General features: G+C 42.5%; 1 protein-coding gene across 1 annotated transcript in view; it reads left to right on the top strand.

Annotated features, from left to right (window-relative positions):
- Positions 1-20,205, top strand: part of LOC147706209 (piezo-type mechanosensitive ion channel component 2-like) — a 612,835-nt gene that overhangs the window by 447,943 nt on the left and 144,687 nt on the right. Inside the window, exons 39-40 of the mRNA XM_086929599.1 lie at positions 1,288-1,417; positions 5,867-6,014. Of these exons, the coding sequence (XP_086785725.1) occupies positions 1,288-1,417; positions 5,867-6,014 (278 nt within the window). The remainder of the gene's footprint in view (positions 1-1,287; positions 1,418-5,866; positions 6,015-20,205) is intronic.

Raw genomic sequence — 20,205 nt, 5'->3', positions numbered from 1 at the left:
TAACATTTTTAATACAAATATATTTAATATTAATTAAAAAAATATTATAATGTTAAATATATATGACAAATACCTACAAATATTACATTAAATAAAATAAAAAATAATGTTCAAACAAATAAATATTTTAATTAGAAATTATTTTGAAACAAAAACATGAAATAAATTACTTCCTGCAGTTAACACTTTAAAATCTCAATTGAATAAATATTAATAAATAAAAAAGAATTATTAATTTGTTATAATTAAATGACATCCCACCCTATTCCCCTATGAACCCACAACCCGCTACAGAACTAAAAAATGCAAAATGTTCTTACAAATAAAATTGATAACTACTAAAAATGTAACACATATATTAAAAAACATAAACAATACTTATACAAAAATAAATTAATAACATACATTTAAAATATAAACTAAAACATATAACATTATAAAAAAAATCAATATTTTGAACTATATTTTTGCAAACGATATTAATGACTTCTATATTTTTGAAAACGATATATCTTACTCTAAATTCGATAATCTTGACAATGATATTCTTGCTGTCGATATTTCTCTGTCATGATATTTCCAGTTCGATATCTGTGTAAGTCGACATTTTCTACTCAATATTTTGTCTGAATACCACTCTACCAAGACCTTGTCCTTCACCTGCACGTTGTCAACAAACCTATCATTGGATCCAGCCTGCAACTTTTCCCCAGTGAGAACTCTACCTTCTCAGAAAAATTCTAAATCCATCTTTGACTGGGACCTCCCTGGGCCTTGTATCGAGCACGCTCTACATGGTGGCCAGCCTTAAACCTTACCTTTGTCCTTTTCGCGTGTGACCAGTTGCCCGCAGTTGGCATTCTGCGCTTTTCAGCGCTAAAACTTATTTAAACCAATAAAAAATCATATATTTGTACCCCCTTACTAGATTTTATATGGGTCTGGTCTCTTTATGTTCATTGAAGTATTCCCTATTTTTATAACTTGTGTGTGTTTTTTGTACTTATTAACTGCTTTGGTACCTGTAAATGTTTTAGACATATTCTCAAGTTAAGCATGCGCTCAGGTTTAAATTACTGAAACCTTTACTGGAACTTACAAGAATAGTGACAATATTAATTGTGGTTAACTACCATCCACCCCAACTAACAATGCACTTTCTTACAAGATGCTGATATTCTTTATGAACAATGGAGAAGGAATTATACGTTTAATATTGTCAGGATAATCATGAGGGGAAAATAAAATCGATAACAAAGATAATTCTACTTTTTTATTTCCTTATAGGAAAAGTTGTGAAAAAGGAGACAAAGAAATTTTGGCATTTCTTTCGACGAAATCCCAAGAGGAAGCGACAATCTTTCAAGGCAAAGCTAAAGCAACAGATGCTGAAGGGGAAAAAGTTGGCCATTAAAATGTAATTAAATGTGGTCTTTGCACAGTTCACTGTACATGTAGTATATACATTTTAAAAACAAGTGTTAAAGAGTTACTGTTTTTTTATTGTACAAATTGCCCTTCCTAAGTAGAGAAATCACTAGATGAGCTGGCAGTCAAGTGTCTGAAGGGTTTCCTATGATAAAAACAGCTGAGGGTCTGCTGCTGTTGTAAACCTAGAGGGTCCACCCCCTCTAAAATTGGCAGATCAAGCACTGATTTACTGGAACAGTCTTCCAAACCCTAAATGACCCCCTTAGTCCATACGACCTCCAGGACAATGGCTATTGATTGAGTATCCACAAAAGGAGAAGTGAAAGCTATTTCCCCCAAAAAAATATAGTATCTGGGGAAATATTACCAGAAGCCTCACCATCTTGATTAAGGATTCACCAGTTAGGACACACGTCTGTGACAGCCATATTAACTACCGGCAGAAACAATATCTTGAAAGGGACACAAATTAACAGCTTGTTCTCTTTAAAATTGTGCTTCACTCACTACTACCGCCATCTGACAGGATAGTAGTAAACAAATCCTTCCAAAAGCTAAAACAAATAACATAATAGCATAAGTACACAAGAAATCACTCACAGTGGCGCTGTTCATTAACAGTCCATATGTAGTACCATTACAAAGTTGGTTCCTTAAACAGGAGTCTGTATTTACAATTTAGTCATAGTGTTGTAGTGAGCATTCCAGTTGCCTTAACAGTCATTTAGGTGGTAGTCTTCTCCGTTAGAAGTAACCGTGCCAGCCGAAGGATCCTGTACACAGATTTTGCAATGCCATTAGTAAAAAGATTCTGTTCAGACAGTCCAGATCTCACAGAACTCAAAACACACAAAGATTTTCACCAAACTTCAAAGTCTTATCCAAAAGTATGAATTCACCTTGTAACAAACTTGCAAACGTCTTAATGGTGCCTTAACCAGTTTCTTTTTTACCTCTTCAATTAATAGTAAGGGAACACATGCAATGCTAAATAATGTCTAAATAGGTATTGATAGAGCCCGGAAGGATACATAGGAATGGATTTGAGACTGTTTAGTATACCTTGAATAAGATACCTGCTACATGTGATGGAGCGGTAATTTCTTCTGGGAGTTTCTCAATGCAAAACCCTCATGCTACCTCTAATTTACCGCTCTAAAGGTGTTGGGCCCTTCACACCATGTATTACCTTCAGGAGACTTTAATAATCATGAACAGTCAAAATACAATTATTATTGTGGGCCAATAAAGAGAGTTGCTGATTATTTTAAAGGGTTTTATTTTCTAGTCAAAAGTTAAGTTTTCTCTGACCCTTTATTCATTAGTAAAATATCAATCAGGTTACAGAATTTGGAAAACAGGAAAAATAGCATTAATAAAGAACATATTACAGTCTGCATATAAGCATAACATATAGGAATGTGGCGCAAAATGGCATTCAAAATTCTTAAAGAGTTTCTAAGAAAAATAGTCTTGCAAGGCTAATCAAAAATCAAATAGTTTGCAAAAATCTCCCATAAAGAGAAATAAATGCATAAGACAAATAAATCATTTCAGACCTAATTAATTAGTCAAAGCATAACTGAAGTTTAGCATCTAATTCTATTTAATCAGCTGCTTTCTCTGTCTGTCTGTGTCTAAAGAGCAAGCAGGGAGTGAGATAGCCCCTCCTTCACCAGACCTCAAAGGAATGCGCCTGCAGTGCCAAGATATGACGTGGAAGCAAGAACCCTCCCCCTGACTCTCCTCGGACGCCCATGCACCCGTGACGATCTCGTACCTAACCCATAGGATGTCTGGCCTTATCTGTTCCTTCTCTCAGAGCTCACACACCCCCTAATGAGCCTAGAAGCCAGCTGAGCTGAGAAAGCCAACCCCTCCTCCGGAGAGGTCAGTTTTATACACAAAATTTTGGCAGACTACACAAAATGTTTCAACTTTCAGGAAAACCTGTACTGATTGGTCAGTCATGATGGCATGACGTCTCTTTCCTGACTCATTCTAAAAACCTGACCATGCCAGTTTTTAACAAAAGAAGCATACATAATAAATACATTTTATAAGTTTGCAACAATTGCTAGGGAAAATGTTTCAATAGTCTTCCTCCCTTCCTGCCAAAGCGCAGTCAGATGGACACTTTTAACTAACACTGGTACATTTGGCAGAATCACAAGGATGTATAGTTCAAGCTGTCCTTGACCCCTTCCGCAGTTTGAGTCAAGCTGCCACAGTCTGCGCATGCTCTCTTCTCTTTCAAAGCAAGCCATAGTGCTGGTTTCACAGGCAGCCATTTAATGGTAGGCCCCAAAAATAAAATAAACAAAAAGATAATGTTAATTTCATGTAAATCAGCCCATTATGTTTCCCAAATTCATACTAATACTCCTTATAAATGTTTACCTAGCCAAGCTACTAGCGTAAAGCAGCTTTTCTATTATTTATGTACAACATGCAAAATAAATATGCAATGTGCAACAAAGTAAAAGAGGTGTTATTAACTGAAAATATTTATCAAAATATGCAACAAGTCAAAGTCTTTTAAGACAGAAATAGTGAATGTATATTGCATGGGATGAGCTGGGAAGAGAGAAACATATTCTATTAATCTTCAAAGCTAAAAAGGCCACTTTTCTCTACATTGCAAAAACACATGTTAATTCAGAAAAAGCATTTCAGACTAAATAGGCCTCACTTTCATGTTTTTTTATGTGCCATGTTTTTAACTTGCACCAAAATGTGCGTGGCAATTTAAATGCAGTCTGTCTGAAGCACAAAAAATAAAACAATGCCTGACTGCAGATGAAATCTGCTCCATCACATGTACATAAGAGCTACTATAATGCATGGGAGCCTGCAAGCCTGTTTCTAATTTCCTCATTTAATGCGACCTATGACACACCCAGTCAGCTGTAATAGAGCAAGGATGTAGCTGCTCAACTGTATTAACTTATTACAGTTGAGTTCTCACTGCCAGAACCAGTAGTCAGGGTCTAAGGCAGGGCACAGAACATAATAAAAGCTGCACTTTTAAAAACGAAAAGGAAAACTGAATATCCCTTCTTCTGCTTCTTTTCGTGATGGACAGTGATAAACTGAAATGAAATATTTATAATTTTTCTATGTGTTAAATAATTATCGGAAAAGTAGAAACCCACTGCGTGTTTCTACATATTAGCTACAGTGTTTTTTTTAATTTGACAAGCTGATTCTAATATATTTTTGCAACAAATATCTAACTGCTTTTTGGTGTATTTGATTTTGCCCCAAAGATTCTAATTTTGTTCTACAAGTCTACAAACATCTGATCTCTTTCACATGAAAGACTACCACACAGAGGATATAAGCATTTTGTGGGAAGGGTGATGGTGTACCCATGCATCATAAAGAATAAAGTAATCCCGTTGTACATTATAAGGGTATTGCAGAGTTACATAACGAAATAAAGGCACTCTGCCTTTGGCCTCTTTACTCTATGTGTTCATGAAGGTCATTGGTGACTTGCCTTATAATCTATGGCAGGGCATACTTTATTCCATATATAATCAGCTCATGATTCAAATTGCTCCACGCTCTCCAAGTTTAAAAATGTAACACAGCCAGTTGGTTTTAGAGATCTGGGTATAAACTGTAGCTTACAGGATCAACTCTAAGAGGGGTTGACATAGCTTTTCATGACACCAATATGAATAAAATGTGTACAATTTATTATATAGAATCAAACAGCTAACATTCTGATTCAACTCTTTTAATAGTGAGTTTGAAATTTAGTGGGGGTCTTTCCCAGACTTTTATAACCACAATACCCACAGTTTAGAGTACATTCCCTTTATATTATTGCGAAATGTGAAGGATCTCTGCTTTGCAAACCTTGACACTCAGTCTCATAACGTAACTTCAGATTTGATTCCACCAGGATTTTCTTATATGTGTCTTATGATAGTGACTTGTTGTCATGACTAAAAAGCTTTTCAAGGAGCGTCTAGGGGTTTCCTAATAATTAATTAATTATACCATATACTGTGATTGTGCTTTGAGCGTCTTCTCTGCTCTTTATAGGCAGATCATAGTCAGATGCGAAGAGCATTTTCCAAGTGCCAGGTGCTGAAAGCTTATGGTCACATGCTTTCTTAAGGGGTAAAATGAAGCTGTTTATTTTGTCAAGTTGCATTGCTTTGAACCAGAGGGTGTTTTTTTCAGATTGAACTGAGTCAGTGGATCCCTCATCTTCTAACTGATATAAAGTTCTCGAAAGTTCATCGGCATTACATGGCAATGTATGTCTAGATTGGCCAGTCCGCAAATAAAGGGCGTTGATATCAATTCCATTTTCAAATGAAAAAAACAATTTTTTAAAGTGCAGTTCCACCTTCTTTCCTAAACTTCTATTTAAATGTGGGTCTTGACTTATATTTTGTTGTGCTTGTTTTGCCCTCAGAGCTCTCCAGATCTATCTGCCAATCAGGCAGTTCTTCTATGACATCATTCACCCGGAGTACAGCCCCGTCTGTGACGTTTATGCTCTGATGTTTTTGGTGGATGTAATCAATTTTATAATCGTCATCTTTGGATATTGGGCTTTTGGGGTAAGTGCAGCTGTACAATTTCTAATATAAATACTTAACAGTGATGAAGGCCATCTGATCAAAACAGGTCAGCAGTTGAAAATTGCCATTTGAAACTGCAGTTGGCTGTTCAGATCACTGTTATTACCTTCCACGAAGGTGGCGATCTGGGTGTGTGCGTGAGAGACTATAAGAACTGTATGTGATATATGTATATGTATATATATTACCTACTGGCGGTTGACAGTAGGTAGTTATAGTTACGACTTAGTTTCCATAGGAAAAGCGTTTTTTTGGTTTTGCCAATATATTTGGCGCCATTTGATAAATCTTCGCAAAATTCTCAAAACTAATGGCCCGCTCAGGTCAGCTCCTGTCTTGAAAGTTCAGGGTGATTCGTAAAGTGGGGGCAGAGAAAAAAGAGGGGTCCCAAAGCACGTTTTCTTCATTTTGGAACAGGCTTCAGCCCAGCCTGCTGAACGGAATTACACCAAATTTGGCAAAAACTTAGGTCTTGGTCCAGAAAGTGTGCTTTTTTTAGGTTTTGCCTGGCGAAAACGATGCGAAAGCATCGTTTCGCTAGGCGAAAACCTAATGAGTATAGTATGGGGCTGGGAATCCGCCCCTGTCTTCCATTGGCTAGCTCCATAAATGGAGGCTAGCCATTGGAAGACACATCTGTCCGTCAATGCCGGACCAGATTCGGGGGCGTTCCCAAGAATTTTTGGCTTTTGGCTACGTCAGCCGAAAGCCTGTTCTCGGGAACGCCCCCGAATCTGGGCCGGCATTGACGGCACCCGTGGTCTCCTCTTCGCCTCTCCTCTCCCTTTCGCCGTGCGATATGGGGATGTGCGATGAGCTGCCCGAGGGATTAGATGAGCCAAGATGCCCTCTTCGGAGCGCTGGAATGAGTGCTGTGTGATACCTCCGCCGCCCCCCCCTTCTCTCCTTTTTACCGTCACTTACGATTTTTCGTACCATTTCTTTGGCATCATTTAAAATTACATGACCATATTTTTAACATGTCTGCCGCATTCTTTACGGGAGACACGGGCGTTATTCGTCGCACTTAATATGACTTGCAACCTATCAATCGCCACACTACCGAGGAACTTTTGTCTTACAGTGAAAGTAAGTGTTCACTACTACGCTGGATAACGTGGGAAAGAGAACAGTTTACGCTCGCATTTTAAAACAAACATTTTGAAACAAGCATTATTGCCTGTATAACGCGACCGCTTTTAATCGTTCTCGCAGTTCTTTCAAACATGGTTGAGAACGACGAGTTCGTCAAACTCGTAAGTATTAACAGGCTCACTCACCGGTACCAGTCGGGCGAATGTCACGTTTTTACACACAATGGCATCATATTTACAAATTCACATCACGGGGCCATAAAGTGGGTAACAACAGACTCATGTAATAAACGTGCAAGATATAAAAATCACGTGTGCCAGATGCATGCAAAATAACAGAGATGTATAACCTTGTATTCACATATATTTATGTTAACAATCAGTGTGTAATGATTCTGTTCACAGTAATAGCTCCCTGATGAAGAGCAATTACAGCTCGAAATAAGCATTCCGGTCTGGCCATTTAATTGGTATTGTTTCGTGTAAAGCGCCCTGATGTTGAATTGATGAAGTCTGCGCTATACCAAGCACAAATAGGTGCATCAGAGTAAGTCTGTGCCTGAGACGCCTTCTTAACGGTGCCTAAAGCACGCGGAGATTCAGACTGAAAGACCCAAAAAGATTCTGCCTGAGACACCCGGAGAAACTCCTTCTGTAAGTACGGCATTGAGAGGCAGCTTTGCCTGAGACACCACATTATCTGTGCCTGAGACACACAGAGAGCTGAGACTGACACACCCAGATAGACTGTGTCCGAGACATCCAGAGGACTGTGTCTGGGTCACCCTGAGGCCTGCGCCTGGGAGTGAAGACACACAGACAATGTCTATTTATGAGACACCCATGACTGTTTCCGATGCACCTTATAAGTGTCTGAGACACTCGGAACGGTTTGTGAGACCCCCATAGTGATTGTGTCTTAGAAGTGTACCGCGATAATTCGACATGAGACAGGCATGTGCCTGTGACATCACCATGAAAGTGGGGTACCCAGGGGGTCACTGTGTCCGACAATCAGGATTCAGACTCCCTGAACAGTCTGCCCAAGTCTCCACGGAGATTACATCTGAGACACAAGGAGGACAGCGCCTCAGAGTGAGACACCCTGCGGACAGCGTCTCTGAATGTGACATGCAGAGGACCGCTGTGCCTGGGGCACCCAACACTGTTCCTAATACCCACTCTGAGACACCCCAACGACTCTGAGACGCCTAAAGACACAGATGAGAGCACAGCGAGTGAACACGGAAGAAATGCAGACCCATTTTCTTCCACAAAAACTTAAATAATGGACGTTTTATAGGTCGAAACAGTATGGAAACGGCTCATAGATGAGTGTACAAAAAAAAGTGCACAACAAAAACAGGTTTACCGGTCTGAAGGCACTTTACAGTGACTGAGTTGAACGAGACAGGCGGACTCCGAGGAAGGACTGGCCCTCGGGGTTCGCAGGGACCGCCTCCACCATTAACAACTTAGTCCGAGTTAAATATTTGCTTGAGAGGAAAAGTTAACTTTCCCTGCAAGTCTGTCTCAGCCGCATATCAGCAGTCACTACATCCTTGGCCTATCAGAAATAGCACCATTCTTGCCCTCCCCCCACACACCGACCCAGCTCCCCCACCTCCCATAGCATACATTTTAGTGCACCATTTCCGGATAGGGCACCACGTTGTGACCCGTACAGGGATTCTCCAATCGAAAATACATCGGACCAAACTGGACTTTAAACCCCCTGGAAGTTGTCGACCGCTTGTTATGATGAATGAGATGTGCACAGCATGTGATCGTTTTAGAGACATAATTAGTTCGTGAACTCATTTGCAGGGTCTCGGCAAAAGAGACTCCCACAATGATTTGAGATTTTTTTCAACCTCAAGATCTTTTGTTAAATTCTTTATTGAAGGCATTTTACATGCTGTTGTCTTTTAAGGTGACCAGTTCAATTGTAGGACAGCCCTCATGGACATTCTTTATTTTCGGGCATTCCTATTCCTATTCTTAATTTCTTATTCCTCATCTCTCAATTTTCAAGCGTCTCTCATTGATCAATTCTCCTACCTCGCGACTTATTTTTCACACTTTTCCCATAGGCGTCTGTCCTCATCATTCATTCCTTTTTTCAACACTCACTGTCCAAACCTCATTCTGCATCCATCATTCCTCATGCCACACTTCTCATACCTCACTCCTCTTCCTCCCGCCGCCATTTCCCATCCTGCACCCCTCTCTTGTGATTCCTCACAACTTATCCTTCACTTCCCCATCTTCGTCCCCTCTCCTCTTCTTCTGCTCCAAGTCCCTCAATGATCAGCCCTTTTTAGGTTTTGCCCTGGCGCGCTGCGCACTGCGCAGCTGCAGGGAAAACCTAATGAGTATACTATGGGCTTTTGGAACTGCCCCTGTCTTCAATTGGCTAGCTCCATAAATGTAGGCTAGCCATTGGAAGACAGATCTGTCCGTAAAAGCTGGACCAGATTCGTGGGCGTTCCCGCGATTTCTTCCCTTTTGGCACGTCATGCGGCGGTGGGCGGAGTTGACTGCCCCCTCCTGCCGTAGCTTGTGTCCGTCCTCTGGTGAGTGCCTGTTCTTTCTTGTCTTGTTTCTTGCCTTTTACCCCTGATTGCACTGTTTCTTTTTTGCCTTCTGCCCCGCTGTCCGTGTCTCCGGGATTGCAAGGGAACATTTCATGCTAAGCTCCTCGGGGCGCTCTAGTGACGCCAGCACCCTTCACGAAACCGGCTCCAAGCAGCTTTTAATCTTGGCTTCTGCTGGCAGAGTGATTGTGCAGAGCCAGCCCCACAGGAACCGTGCACGGTAGGCCTGGGCTATGCAGCCGGTGCAGGAAGGAGCCAGTGCCAGGCACACGTCGGGAAACTATTGCATGCAGATGTATAGTCTTCCATCTTTCTACGTCTGGCTATAGAGCGCAGCTGTTCCAGTACCTGTTATTACAATTTAAAGTATTCTTAGCCGGGGCTTCACCTTCGAACAGCCAAGTCATGATTTGTCTTTTCTTTCATGCCAGCCGTCCTCCAATGACAACAAAAGTAACACATTACATGTTATTCTGCGCAATCTGGCCTCATGTGGAATATTCATTTCCTAAGCAGTTTCATTTCAAAGAACCTCTGCTAAGTCGGTTGGCAGAGAAACTGTGAGGAAAAGGCCATTGAGCCAGAGTTCAGTGACTTCGTGCAGTTCCAGTAATCACTTGAGCAAGGGAACATTTCATGCTAAGCTCCTCGGGGCGATCTAGTGACGCCGGCACCCTTCACGAAACCGGCTCCAAGCAGCTTTTAATCTTTGCTTCTGCTGGCAGAGTGAGTGTGCAGAGCCAGCCCCACAGGAACCGTGCACGGTAGGCCTGGGCTATGCAGCCGGTGCAGGAAGGAGCCAGTGCCAGGCACACATCTGGAAATTATTGCATGCAGATGTATAGTCGTCCATCTTTCTAGGTCTGGCTATAGAGTGCAGCTGTTCCCGACCCCCACTCCCGCTGTCCGTGTGCCTGTTCCCGCCCCCCCCCCGCGCTGTCCGTGTGCCCGTTCGACTCCGTGCCCTGTCTCCTCCAGGTGTCGGTTGGCTTTCCCAGGCACCCAAACCCTTCAGCCCACCCCTAATTTCAGATTCCCAATGCTTTTCGGAGCAGGCTAATAATGCATGTACTTTTAGCTTCCCGTTGAACCTTGAATAATTAAATCATGCTAGGCCTGCTAGTCAAACAATATCCAGGCAGCAACAAGAGAAATAGGCTGAAAGAGAGAAACATTGCTCATAAGTCATCTGCAATTTAATAAAGTCACTCCAATTGACTAGAAGTCTGCTTGAAGGGCACTCTAACCTCCAAAAGCTCCATGAAGAGATTCTGCAGAAAAAAGTTTATAATTGTGTCTAGTCTTCTTGAAATGTCTAAAATGACAGCAGAACCGCCCTTACGCAGATGGATATCTTTAAATGGGCTGAGTACATAATTATCTAAATGAGATTCCAGTGCTCCTCTGTCATATAGCACTAGTTTGAGGATTTTCAGAAGCCGGGGTAAAATGTCATTTTGCTGTTTGAATGCTCCCTTTTCCTACTAACATTCCTACCGTTAAGGCCTTTCTTCCACCTCTGGCATATTCTGTCACCCGAGAACCCCCGCCGGTCTCCTGTTGCATGTGCGTTGGTGATTCAGCCCTCCTGTACGAGAGCAGCTGCACGTACGGAGCTTTATGCGGGCTTGCAGAGGAGGAGCCCAGGGAGACTGTGGTGGGGATTAGTGGTCTCAGGAAACTGGATACATGGCTGTGCTTGCTTCCCTGCCCCCTCGCTGTGCTTGCTTCCCTGCTCCCTCGCTGTGCTTGCTCTCCTGAGTGTGTGTGTGTGGCTCTGGGTGGGTGTGGGTGTGTGTGGCTCTGGGTGGGTGTGTGTGGCTCTGGGTGTGTGTGTGTGGCTCTGGGTGGGTGTGTGTGGCTCTGGGTGGGTGTGTGTGGGGCTGGCTCTGGGTGTGTGTGTGTGTGTGGCTGGCTCTGGGTGTGTGTGTGTGGCTGGCTCTGGGTGTGTGTATGTGTGGCGGGCTCTGGGTGTGTGTATGTGTGGCTCTGTGTGTGGTAGTAATTGCTGTCTGCTGAGCTCGTCCGTAGGGTACAATAGGTCTCACATTTGCGAGAGATTAAGGTATTGGCAATGTAAATGACAATGCCATTTATTTATCTGTTTTCAAAACCAACACATAGATAAAAAATGTGTCATTTACAATGCCAATAGCTCTAACTTTTCCAAAGGCGAAACCGTTGCATTGTAAATGCTTGTTTTAAATGGTGTAAATCTGTTCAGTAGTTGCTGAGAAATTCAAAACATATAAATATCAATATCTGAGCACCAAGGAGGGTTCGCGAACCCTCCCGAGCACAAGCTAAATTCTGATTAGCTGCCAACACCCCAAACCTGAATGTGTTGGCAGCCATCTTGTGACTCAGTAACCGAGTCACAAGAAAACTGTGGAAAAAAGGTTAAAAGACAAGAAAAGGGGGCAGGGTAGAAACACCCTGATGCCCTAGGCCTGCTCAGAGGGATCCAGAGGGACAAAAAAAGCATTAAAAAAAAGAAAATCGTCCGATTCCACGCTGCGTGTGCAGATCGTTTTGTATAAGCCCCTGGGGGTGATGTCATTTGAGATGTCATCAGTGATGTCACTGACCATGTCATGAGTGATATAATATGTGACGTCATCAGCAGTGCATTGCAGGGGCGCGAATTATAGTTAGCTGAACTAACTGTAAAAGCCGAATTTCACTGGTTTTGTACAAGTGAAATATCCAACTATATTTTTTTCGGTGAATTTCAAAGGTTTTTTTAAATACTAATTTCTAACTATAACGTCCCTGAAACCTGTGGTTTTTTCAGTGAATTTCAAAGGTTTTTTAAATGATAGTTTCTAGCTATAACAATCCTGAAACTTGTGTTTTTTTCAGTGAATATATATACATATATATATATATATATATTCACCAAGGCTTCTCCTCCAGAACTCCAGATGATAAAAACAAGCAGCACACCAGTGATTATGGCACAATTATTTTAATGTGCACCAAGACGACGCATTTCGACGTTAGCCTTTTTTGAGACATATATATATATATATATATATATATATATATATATATATATATATATATATATATATATTCTAACCAATACCTCCTCGGTTCAAGGAGCTCACCAAACAGACGCAATTCTGGCTTCAAAGCAGCTATTTATTATTTCAAGTATTTTCCCAGCCTTACGCGTTTCGAAGAAAAACCTTCTTGTTCACAGGCATAACGTGGGGCTTTGCAGGATTCAAAGGCATTTCTCCCAGCATGCTTTATTTATTTCATCACAGGCGAATTCATTGTCCTGTGCATGCTGGGATGTGTAGTACCGTCTCCAATGTCGTCGAGAATGCCTTATTTCAAATCAGTATTCCCTTGGTAGGTTCTGCGCTTCCACACACATTTCATCATTCTTTTCAAGGGATTCCTGATGTTTATCCGCCGATCTGTTTGCCAACCGGACTCGAGATAGTTCTGTGTCCATGGCCTCTCTCATTTGAGAGCGGAGCATCCTCACGGCTGGAGCGCCGTCAGTAACATTCTAACCAATACCTCCTCGGTTCAAGGAGCTCACCAAACAGACGCAATTCTGGCTTCAAAGCAGCTATTTATTATTTCAAGTATTTTCCCAGCCTTACGCGTTTCGAAGAAAAACCTTCTTGTTCACAGGCATAACGTGGGGCTTTGCAGGATTCAAAGGCATTTCTCCCAGCATGCTTTATTTATTTCATCACAGGCGAATTCATTGTCCTGTGCATGCTGGGATGTGTAGTACCGTCTCCAATGTCGTCGAGAATGCCTTATTTCAAATCAGTATTCCCTTAGTAGGTTCTGCGCTGCCACACACATTTCATCATTCTTTTCAAGGGATTCCTGATGTTTATCCGCCGATCTGTTTGCCAACCGGACTCGAGATAGTTCTGTGTCCATGGCCTCTCTCATTTGAGAGCGGAGCATCCTCACGGCTGGAGCGCCGTCAGTAACATTCTAACCAATACCTCCTCGGTTCAAGGAGCTCACCAAACAGACGCAATTCTGGCTTCAAAGCAGCTATTTATTATTTCAAGTACAAGGCAGCAAGTCCATGCCAATACATGCCCTCAGAAGCGGACTCACCGCACACGCAGCGTCTCTTTGTTTCTGACGCCGCTGTCCCGCATAGTCTGCAGTGGGGCTCTTCGCGACCTGGACGGGCCGCTTCACATGAAAAAACGATTTGCCACAAACTTGAAGAGACCACTCCCGGTGAGTAAACCCATTTATTCTGAGGGTTGCACAAACCAACTGTCAGGCACATAAAAGCTCCAATGTTCAGCCATACGCGTTTCGGGCTCACGCCCTTGTTCACTGGCCCCAGAACACTCGACAGCAAGCGGACCACCTGCACACAATTAAATGTCCCGCCCCAGTGGGCGTGTGTGCGAGTGCATCTTGGTCCTCGTAGTCCACTTTAAAATAGAACCCATGTGGGTGCCGCTGAATGTCCGAAATGAAACACTCCTCCCCATGTGGGCAAGCTCGTAGGGTACAAGGCAGCAAGTCCATGCCAATACATGCCCTCAGAAGCAGACTCACCGCACACGCAGCGTCTCTTTGTTTCTGACGCTGCTGTCCCGCATAGTCTGCAGTGGGGCTCTTCACGACCTGGACGGGCCGCTTCACATGAAAAAACGATTTGCCACAAACTTGAAGAGACCACTCCCGGTGAGTAAACCCATTTATTCTGAGGGTTGCACAAACCAACTGTCAGGCACATAAAAGCTCCAATGTTCAGCCATACGCGTTTCGAGCTCACGCCCTTGTTCACTGGCCCCAGAACACTCGACAGCAAGCGGACCACCTGCACACAATTAAATGTCCCGCCCCAGTGGGCGTGTGTGCGAGTGCATCTTGGTCCTCGTAGTCCCCTTTAAAATAGAACCCATGTATATATATATATATATATATATATATATATATATATATATATATATATCGAATCAAACACTCCTAGTTTGCATTCCGCAGCGACAGAGAAGCAGGTATTTTATTCAAGAAATATTTTAAAGTGAACTGCTGTGAAAAAAATCCAATATATATATATATATATATATATATATGCCACAATACTCCCCAATACTCATCCACTTTGTTTGGATAAATGGTCACCATACTTGACCTTGATCACATGATGAAAAGCTGCAAATCACTGTTTTTTAAAAGGTTTGTGTCATAGTGTCCCCTGACATGTATTCAATACATGGGCATAGAAAACAGACTTGATCATTATGGAGCTCAACCTCCAGTGTATCTAACTTGAAATTGACCAATCATGGTTTCGCTTTAACCTTGACAGCTGTAAAAGAAATATATATATATATATATATATATATATATATATATATATATATATATATATATATATATATCACCTCAGCTTCTTCTCCTACGAGCTCGTAGATAAAGACACGGCACAGCAACAGTTGATTTCTCCATGATTTATTTACACACCATGTGCAAAGAAAAGTGCATCAAATGGACGGTCTACGCGTTTCGGCTTCCTGCCTTCAACTGGACCATAGAGTCCCTTGGTCTAGACCTTACTTAAATATAGTGCTGTGTATAAGTACCCTCTACCATTTCCATGGCCATCTAGACCTCCAACCCTGCATAGTTTGATATATGGCTAGTACATACTCGTATTCATTTTACAATTCACGTGAAGTACTATAATAAACCCTTTACCACAAATGAAGTATTTACAATCAGATCCAGTAATATTCTATATACAGTCAACTAATAACCTTTTTTTGCTCATTTCAGTAAAGTACTCCCATTAAACTGTATGTAAAGAAAAAAAAAAAAAGAAAACGGGAGGGTTTTTCAAAATCAAATATTGTAGATATTAAGTTTCTACATTTTTCAACCAAGTCCAGAAAAGGGGGGGGGGGTTGTAAGCAACAATATAAGATGTGGAACAAAGGGAATGAATGTATAACATATCAAATTATGATCGGTATTTAACCTACTATTTACAAATATCTACATTTCTAGATCATTTTCAACCCTTGACACACTTTGTTATTTGCTTACGATGCATGGAAACATAGTCTCTGTAAAGTACTTTATCCAAAATGTGTTCTCTGTCCCCTCTGGATATGCATTAATTTTTGATTCTCATCTTCCCCAATCATTTCTTATAATCCGATTGAGTTTCTATTTCTTATAATCCAATTGAATTTCTATAATTCACTAGCTTCATAGTGGTTTTCAGGTATGTACTCAGTCCAACATCTTACATTTCATTATATACATAATGTACAAGATATCACATAGTTCTATAGTGACGGATTCCAGTCTTATGCTGTCATCTATATTGTCTATACCATTTTACAGATGTACATGTAATTCGGCATCCAAATTATGGCCAAATGGTACCTCTGTTCCCATGCTCAGTATCATTCTGGATTCCAGGTGTCTTAGTTGTACCAACTGATCTCCGCCCCTCTCCGGGATTTTGCTCATCTTTATCCCTGAGTACTTTAAAATGGCGGGATTGCTCTGATGATGTTGAGCAAAATGTGTGGCCATCGGGTAGCACATACATATATATATATATATATATTACCTACTGGCGGTCGCCAGTAGGTAGTTATAGTTAGGATTATTTTGAATAGGGAAATCGCAACATTCTATTGTGAATAACTTTGGCGCCGGTTGAGGAATCTGCCTGAAAACTTCTCAAATTTGCCTCGCGGCGCTCCGGTCCTTCCCTGAAAGTTTGGGGGGGATTCGTCAAGCGGGGGCTGAGAAAAAAGGGGGGTCCCAAAACATGTTTTCCCCATGTTAATTTCCATAGGGCGGTCGACCTCACTTTTAGCCCGAACGGCTGAATGGATTTCCACCAAACTTGGCAAAATTGTAGGGACTGGTAGCCTGATGTGCCTTTGCTATGTCTCAAGATATGTGCTCCAGTGGATTCTGAGTAATTTAGGTTCATAAAAATATATATATCTATAAGCGCGCCCCGGTACGCGCACCGGGGCGCTATCCAGCGCGCTACGCGAGTTCACCTGATTGGCTCTCGGGTGTCTGTCAACATTCCAAACAGTCCGGAGCGGCCGCCATCTTGTGTCTCGGTAGCATCGAGACACAAGAGGTGGCAAAAACAAAGGGGGAAATGACCAAAAGGGGGCAGAGTAGACCCCCCCTGACCCCCTAGGTTTGATGCGGGGGCCATAAAAGGGCCCCCACATCACTGACCATATCACGAGTGATGTAATATGTGACGTCATCAGCAGTGCTTTGCAGGCGCGCAAGTTATAGTGAGTCCAACTAACTATAACGTGGGAATTTCAATGGTTTTATGTCAGTAAAATATCCAGCTAACTATAACTGGTGTGAAACCTATGTGTTTTTCAGTGAATTTAATAGGTTTTTTGTAAATGCTAATTCCTAACTATAACTGGTGTGAAACCTATGGTTTTTTCAGTGAATATATATATATATATATAACTATGTAGATATCTCTATCTGTGTGATACTTTGAGTTATGACATAAACTACCAGCATAATACATATACATTGATTGTTATATCATCAGCATCACATTTTTTTTTATATTGCCAGTAACTTGTTAGGATATGATTACTGAATAGTTTACAGCTTTGAACATAACCATGGTACAGCGTAAAGCTAATATTAATCCTGGGCGTAGTTTGCGTAGTAGCGCTACGCGAAGTGCACTTCGCACTACATGAGCTATGCGAACTGAGTGGTGCGGTAGGAAAAATTCTGTTTGCACTGATTGCACAGTGCCGGATGCTTGTCCGCACTGTGCAATCATTGCAAACGGCATCTTGCACAGTGCAAGCGGTCGTTTTCAGCCGCTCAAGTACATTTGTACTTGAGCGGCAGCTTTCTCAATGCGGACTGGTAGTTTCTCATCGCGAGCATTCGCGACCACTCGCAATGAGAAACCGGACTTCCCCGCGTTGAGAATCTCGCCGGGAGCTATATTTTCCACGCTCGCGATCAGCAACTTGATGTTGCTGATCGCGACCGAGGAAAAAGCCTCACCATGATGTTGATTTCGCTCGCCCGCGGCCGCCAACTTGACTTTGAGGACCACGAGCGAGCAAAAAATGCCTGCTACGTGTTTTTGCACATGCTACGTGCAATTCGCTTAGCGCCTGGTAGCGCAAACTACGCACGCGCTGCGAGCGTAGTGTAGTCCTACGCCCAGGGTTAGCTAATATATTTGAACCACCAAAAATTTACATTTTGATGCACAGCACTTTACATGGAATAAAGTGCTGTGCATCAAAATGTAAACATTCATGAAAGTGCATAGTGCTACCAAAAAGTGCTATGTGCTTGTATTCATAAAGTGCTAATCATCTAATAAATATGTTACAAAACAGTTAAAAAAAACTCGAGGCACAGCTTGAGATTAGTTACAGAGGAACTTCTTTTTCGGACCATTGATATTGATTCAAATACTGGATACGTGTCATATCCTTAGTTTCAAATATATAAATTCCATTGTGGGATGGTCATAGTATCACTAGAACCCTCCTTAAAATCCTTAAAACAGACATAAAAAAACTGCTGTAATCATTACTGTAGAAAAATTTACTTAAAATGTATGTATATATATATATATATATATATATATATATATATATATATATATATATATATATATATATATATATATATAGATTAACTGGGGAAAAAAGGTTAAAGTGACAATGTAACGTTTTAAGCTTAAAATTCACCAGTTATTGTTATCTCAAGTAGCTATGGGCCTCATGTATCATCCTGTTTTGTGAATGCAAAATAACCTTTCAAGATGTACGAAAGGCTTTGGCAGTGCATTTCAGGTATCAATTTTTTTTGCGATTACCAAGAATTGAGACTACAAATAGGGATTCGCAATTTGTGATTCTCTAAGAACATGTAAGAAATGCTATTACAATCAACTGCAAGTCGATGGTAACCATGTACAGTTTTTGAAAATACACAAAAAATGCTTTTTTTCAAAGTTCTATGTAGCGCACACATGGGGCATGTGTGCGCCTTACATGTGCATATTTTTGAGGGGTTTTTCAGTGGGGCCTTACACCCCCCGGGCACCCTTGTTTTTGCTTTACCAAATTTTCGATTGCAAATTAGGTAATCGCAAATTAGCTAAGTAGAAACCATTCTCCATCAATGTGCCGGAGTCACACCTGTGTCCCTCTCAGAAGCTCCTCTTCATCGGAGCAGGTCTGGACTCGGCACAGTTTCAGATTTATCCTCCCGAGCAGCGGGTTCGGGATGTTCAGGCTCTGATTCCGATCTTTTAGCCTTTATCCCGAGTTTCAGTCTGGTTGACACTGCGGCTTCTGGGGCTGATGGCCTCCTGCATCCTTCTGGTGCATCACGCCCAGTGGCGGATGCGGGCTCTGCAGTGGGACCTGAAGTTTCAGTGGGCCCAGCATCAGGGCAACCTGTCCGACCACATCCTGATCTTGGAGGGCACTGCGAGACAGTTGCAGTGGTGGCTCACGGACCGCGATTGGGTCAGCGGCAGATCCCTCTCCCTACCCCAACCGGAGCACGTAGTCATGACGGATGTGACCCTCCTGGCCTGGGGGGGGCACATGGCCATCGACCTTCTGGAGCTGCGTGCGATCCGACTTCCACTGAAAGCATTCCTCCCCTCTGTCCGGGGGAGTGTAGTGCAGGTGTTCACAGACAACACCACCGCCATGTGGTACTCCAACAAACAGGGCAGGGTGGGGTCGTGGACCCTGTGTCAGGAGGCTTTGCGCCTCTGACAATGGCTAGTACATCAGGGCGTGACCCTGGTGGTTTAACACCTGGCAGGTTCCCTGAACGCCAGTGCGGACGAACTCAGCCGTTGGTGCATGATGGTTCACGAATGGCGTCTGAACTCGGACGTGGCGCAAGGTCTCTTTCAGCAGTGGGGAGAGCCTTGGTTAGATCTATTCGCCACAGAAGAGAACGCACAATGTCATCAGTTCTGCTCCTTGGAATTTCCAAGGCAGCACACGCTCAGCAACGCTTTTCATCGCGAGTGGAGCTGTGGTCTGTTGTACGCCTTTCCGCCTATACCCCTTCTGCCCAGAGTGCTGAAGAAGATCAGGCGCGACCGGGCCCAAGTCATCCTTGTGGCTCCGGACTGGGCACGAAGATACTGATATCCCGAGCTACTCAGCATGTCAGTCGATCCCCCGATTTGTCTGCCTCTTCGGGAGGACCTTCTGTCGCAGCAGCAGGGGACGGTTCTCCACCCGAACCTGTCCAGTCTCCACCTCCATGCGTGGAGATTGAGCGGCGGCAGGTGAGGCCATTTGACTTGCCTCCTGAAGTCCGTGATGTGATTCTGGCAGCAAGCCGTCCCTCCACAAAATCGGTATACGCCTGCAGGTGGAACAAATTTGTGGCATGGTGCACAGCAAAGGCTGTGGATTCACTTTCTGCCCCCCTTTCAGAGGTTCTCTTCTTTCT

Source organism: Lissotriton vulgaris, chromosome 7 (genome assembly GCF_964263255.1).
Source record: "Lissotriton vulgaris chromosome 7, aLisVul1.2, whole genome shotgun sequence".
Classification (NCBI taxonomy): domain Eukaryota; kingdom Metazoa; phylum Chordata; class Amphibia; order Caudata; family Salamandridae; genus Lissotriton; species Lissotriton vulgaris.
This window is presented reverse-complemented; position numbering and strand designations above follow the sequence as displayed.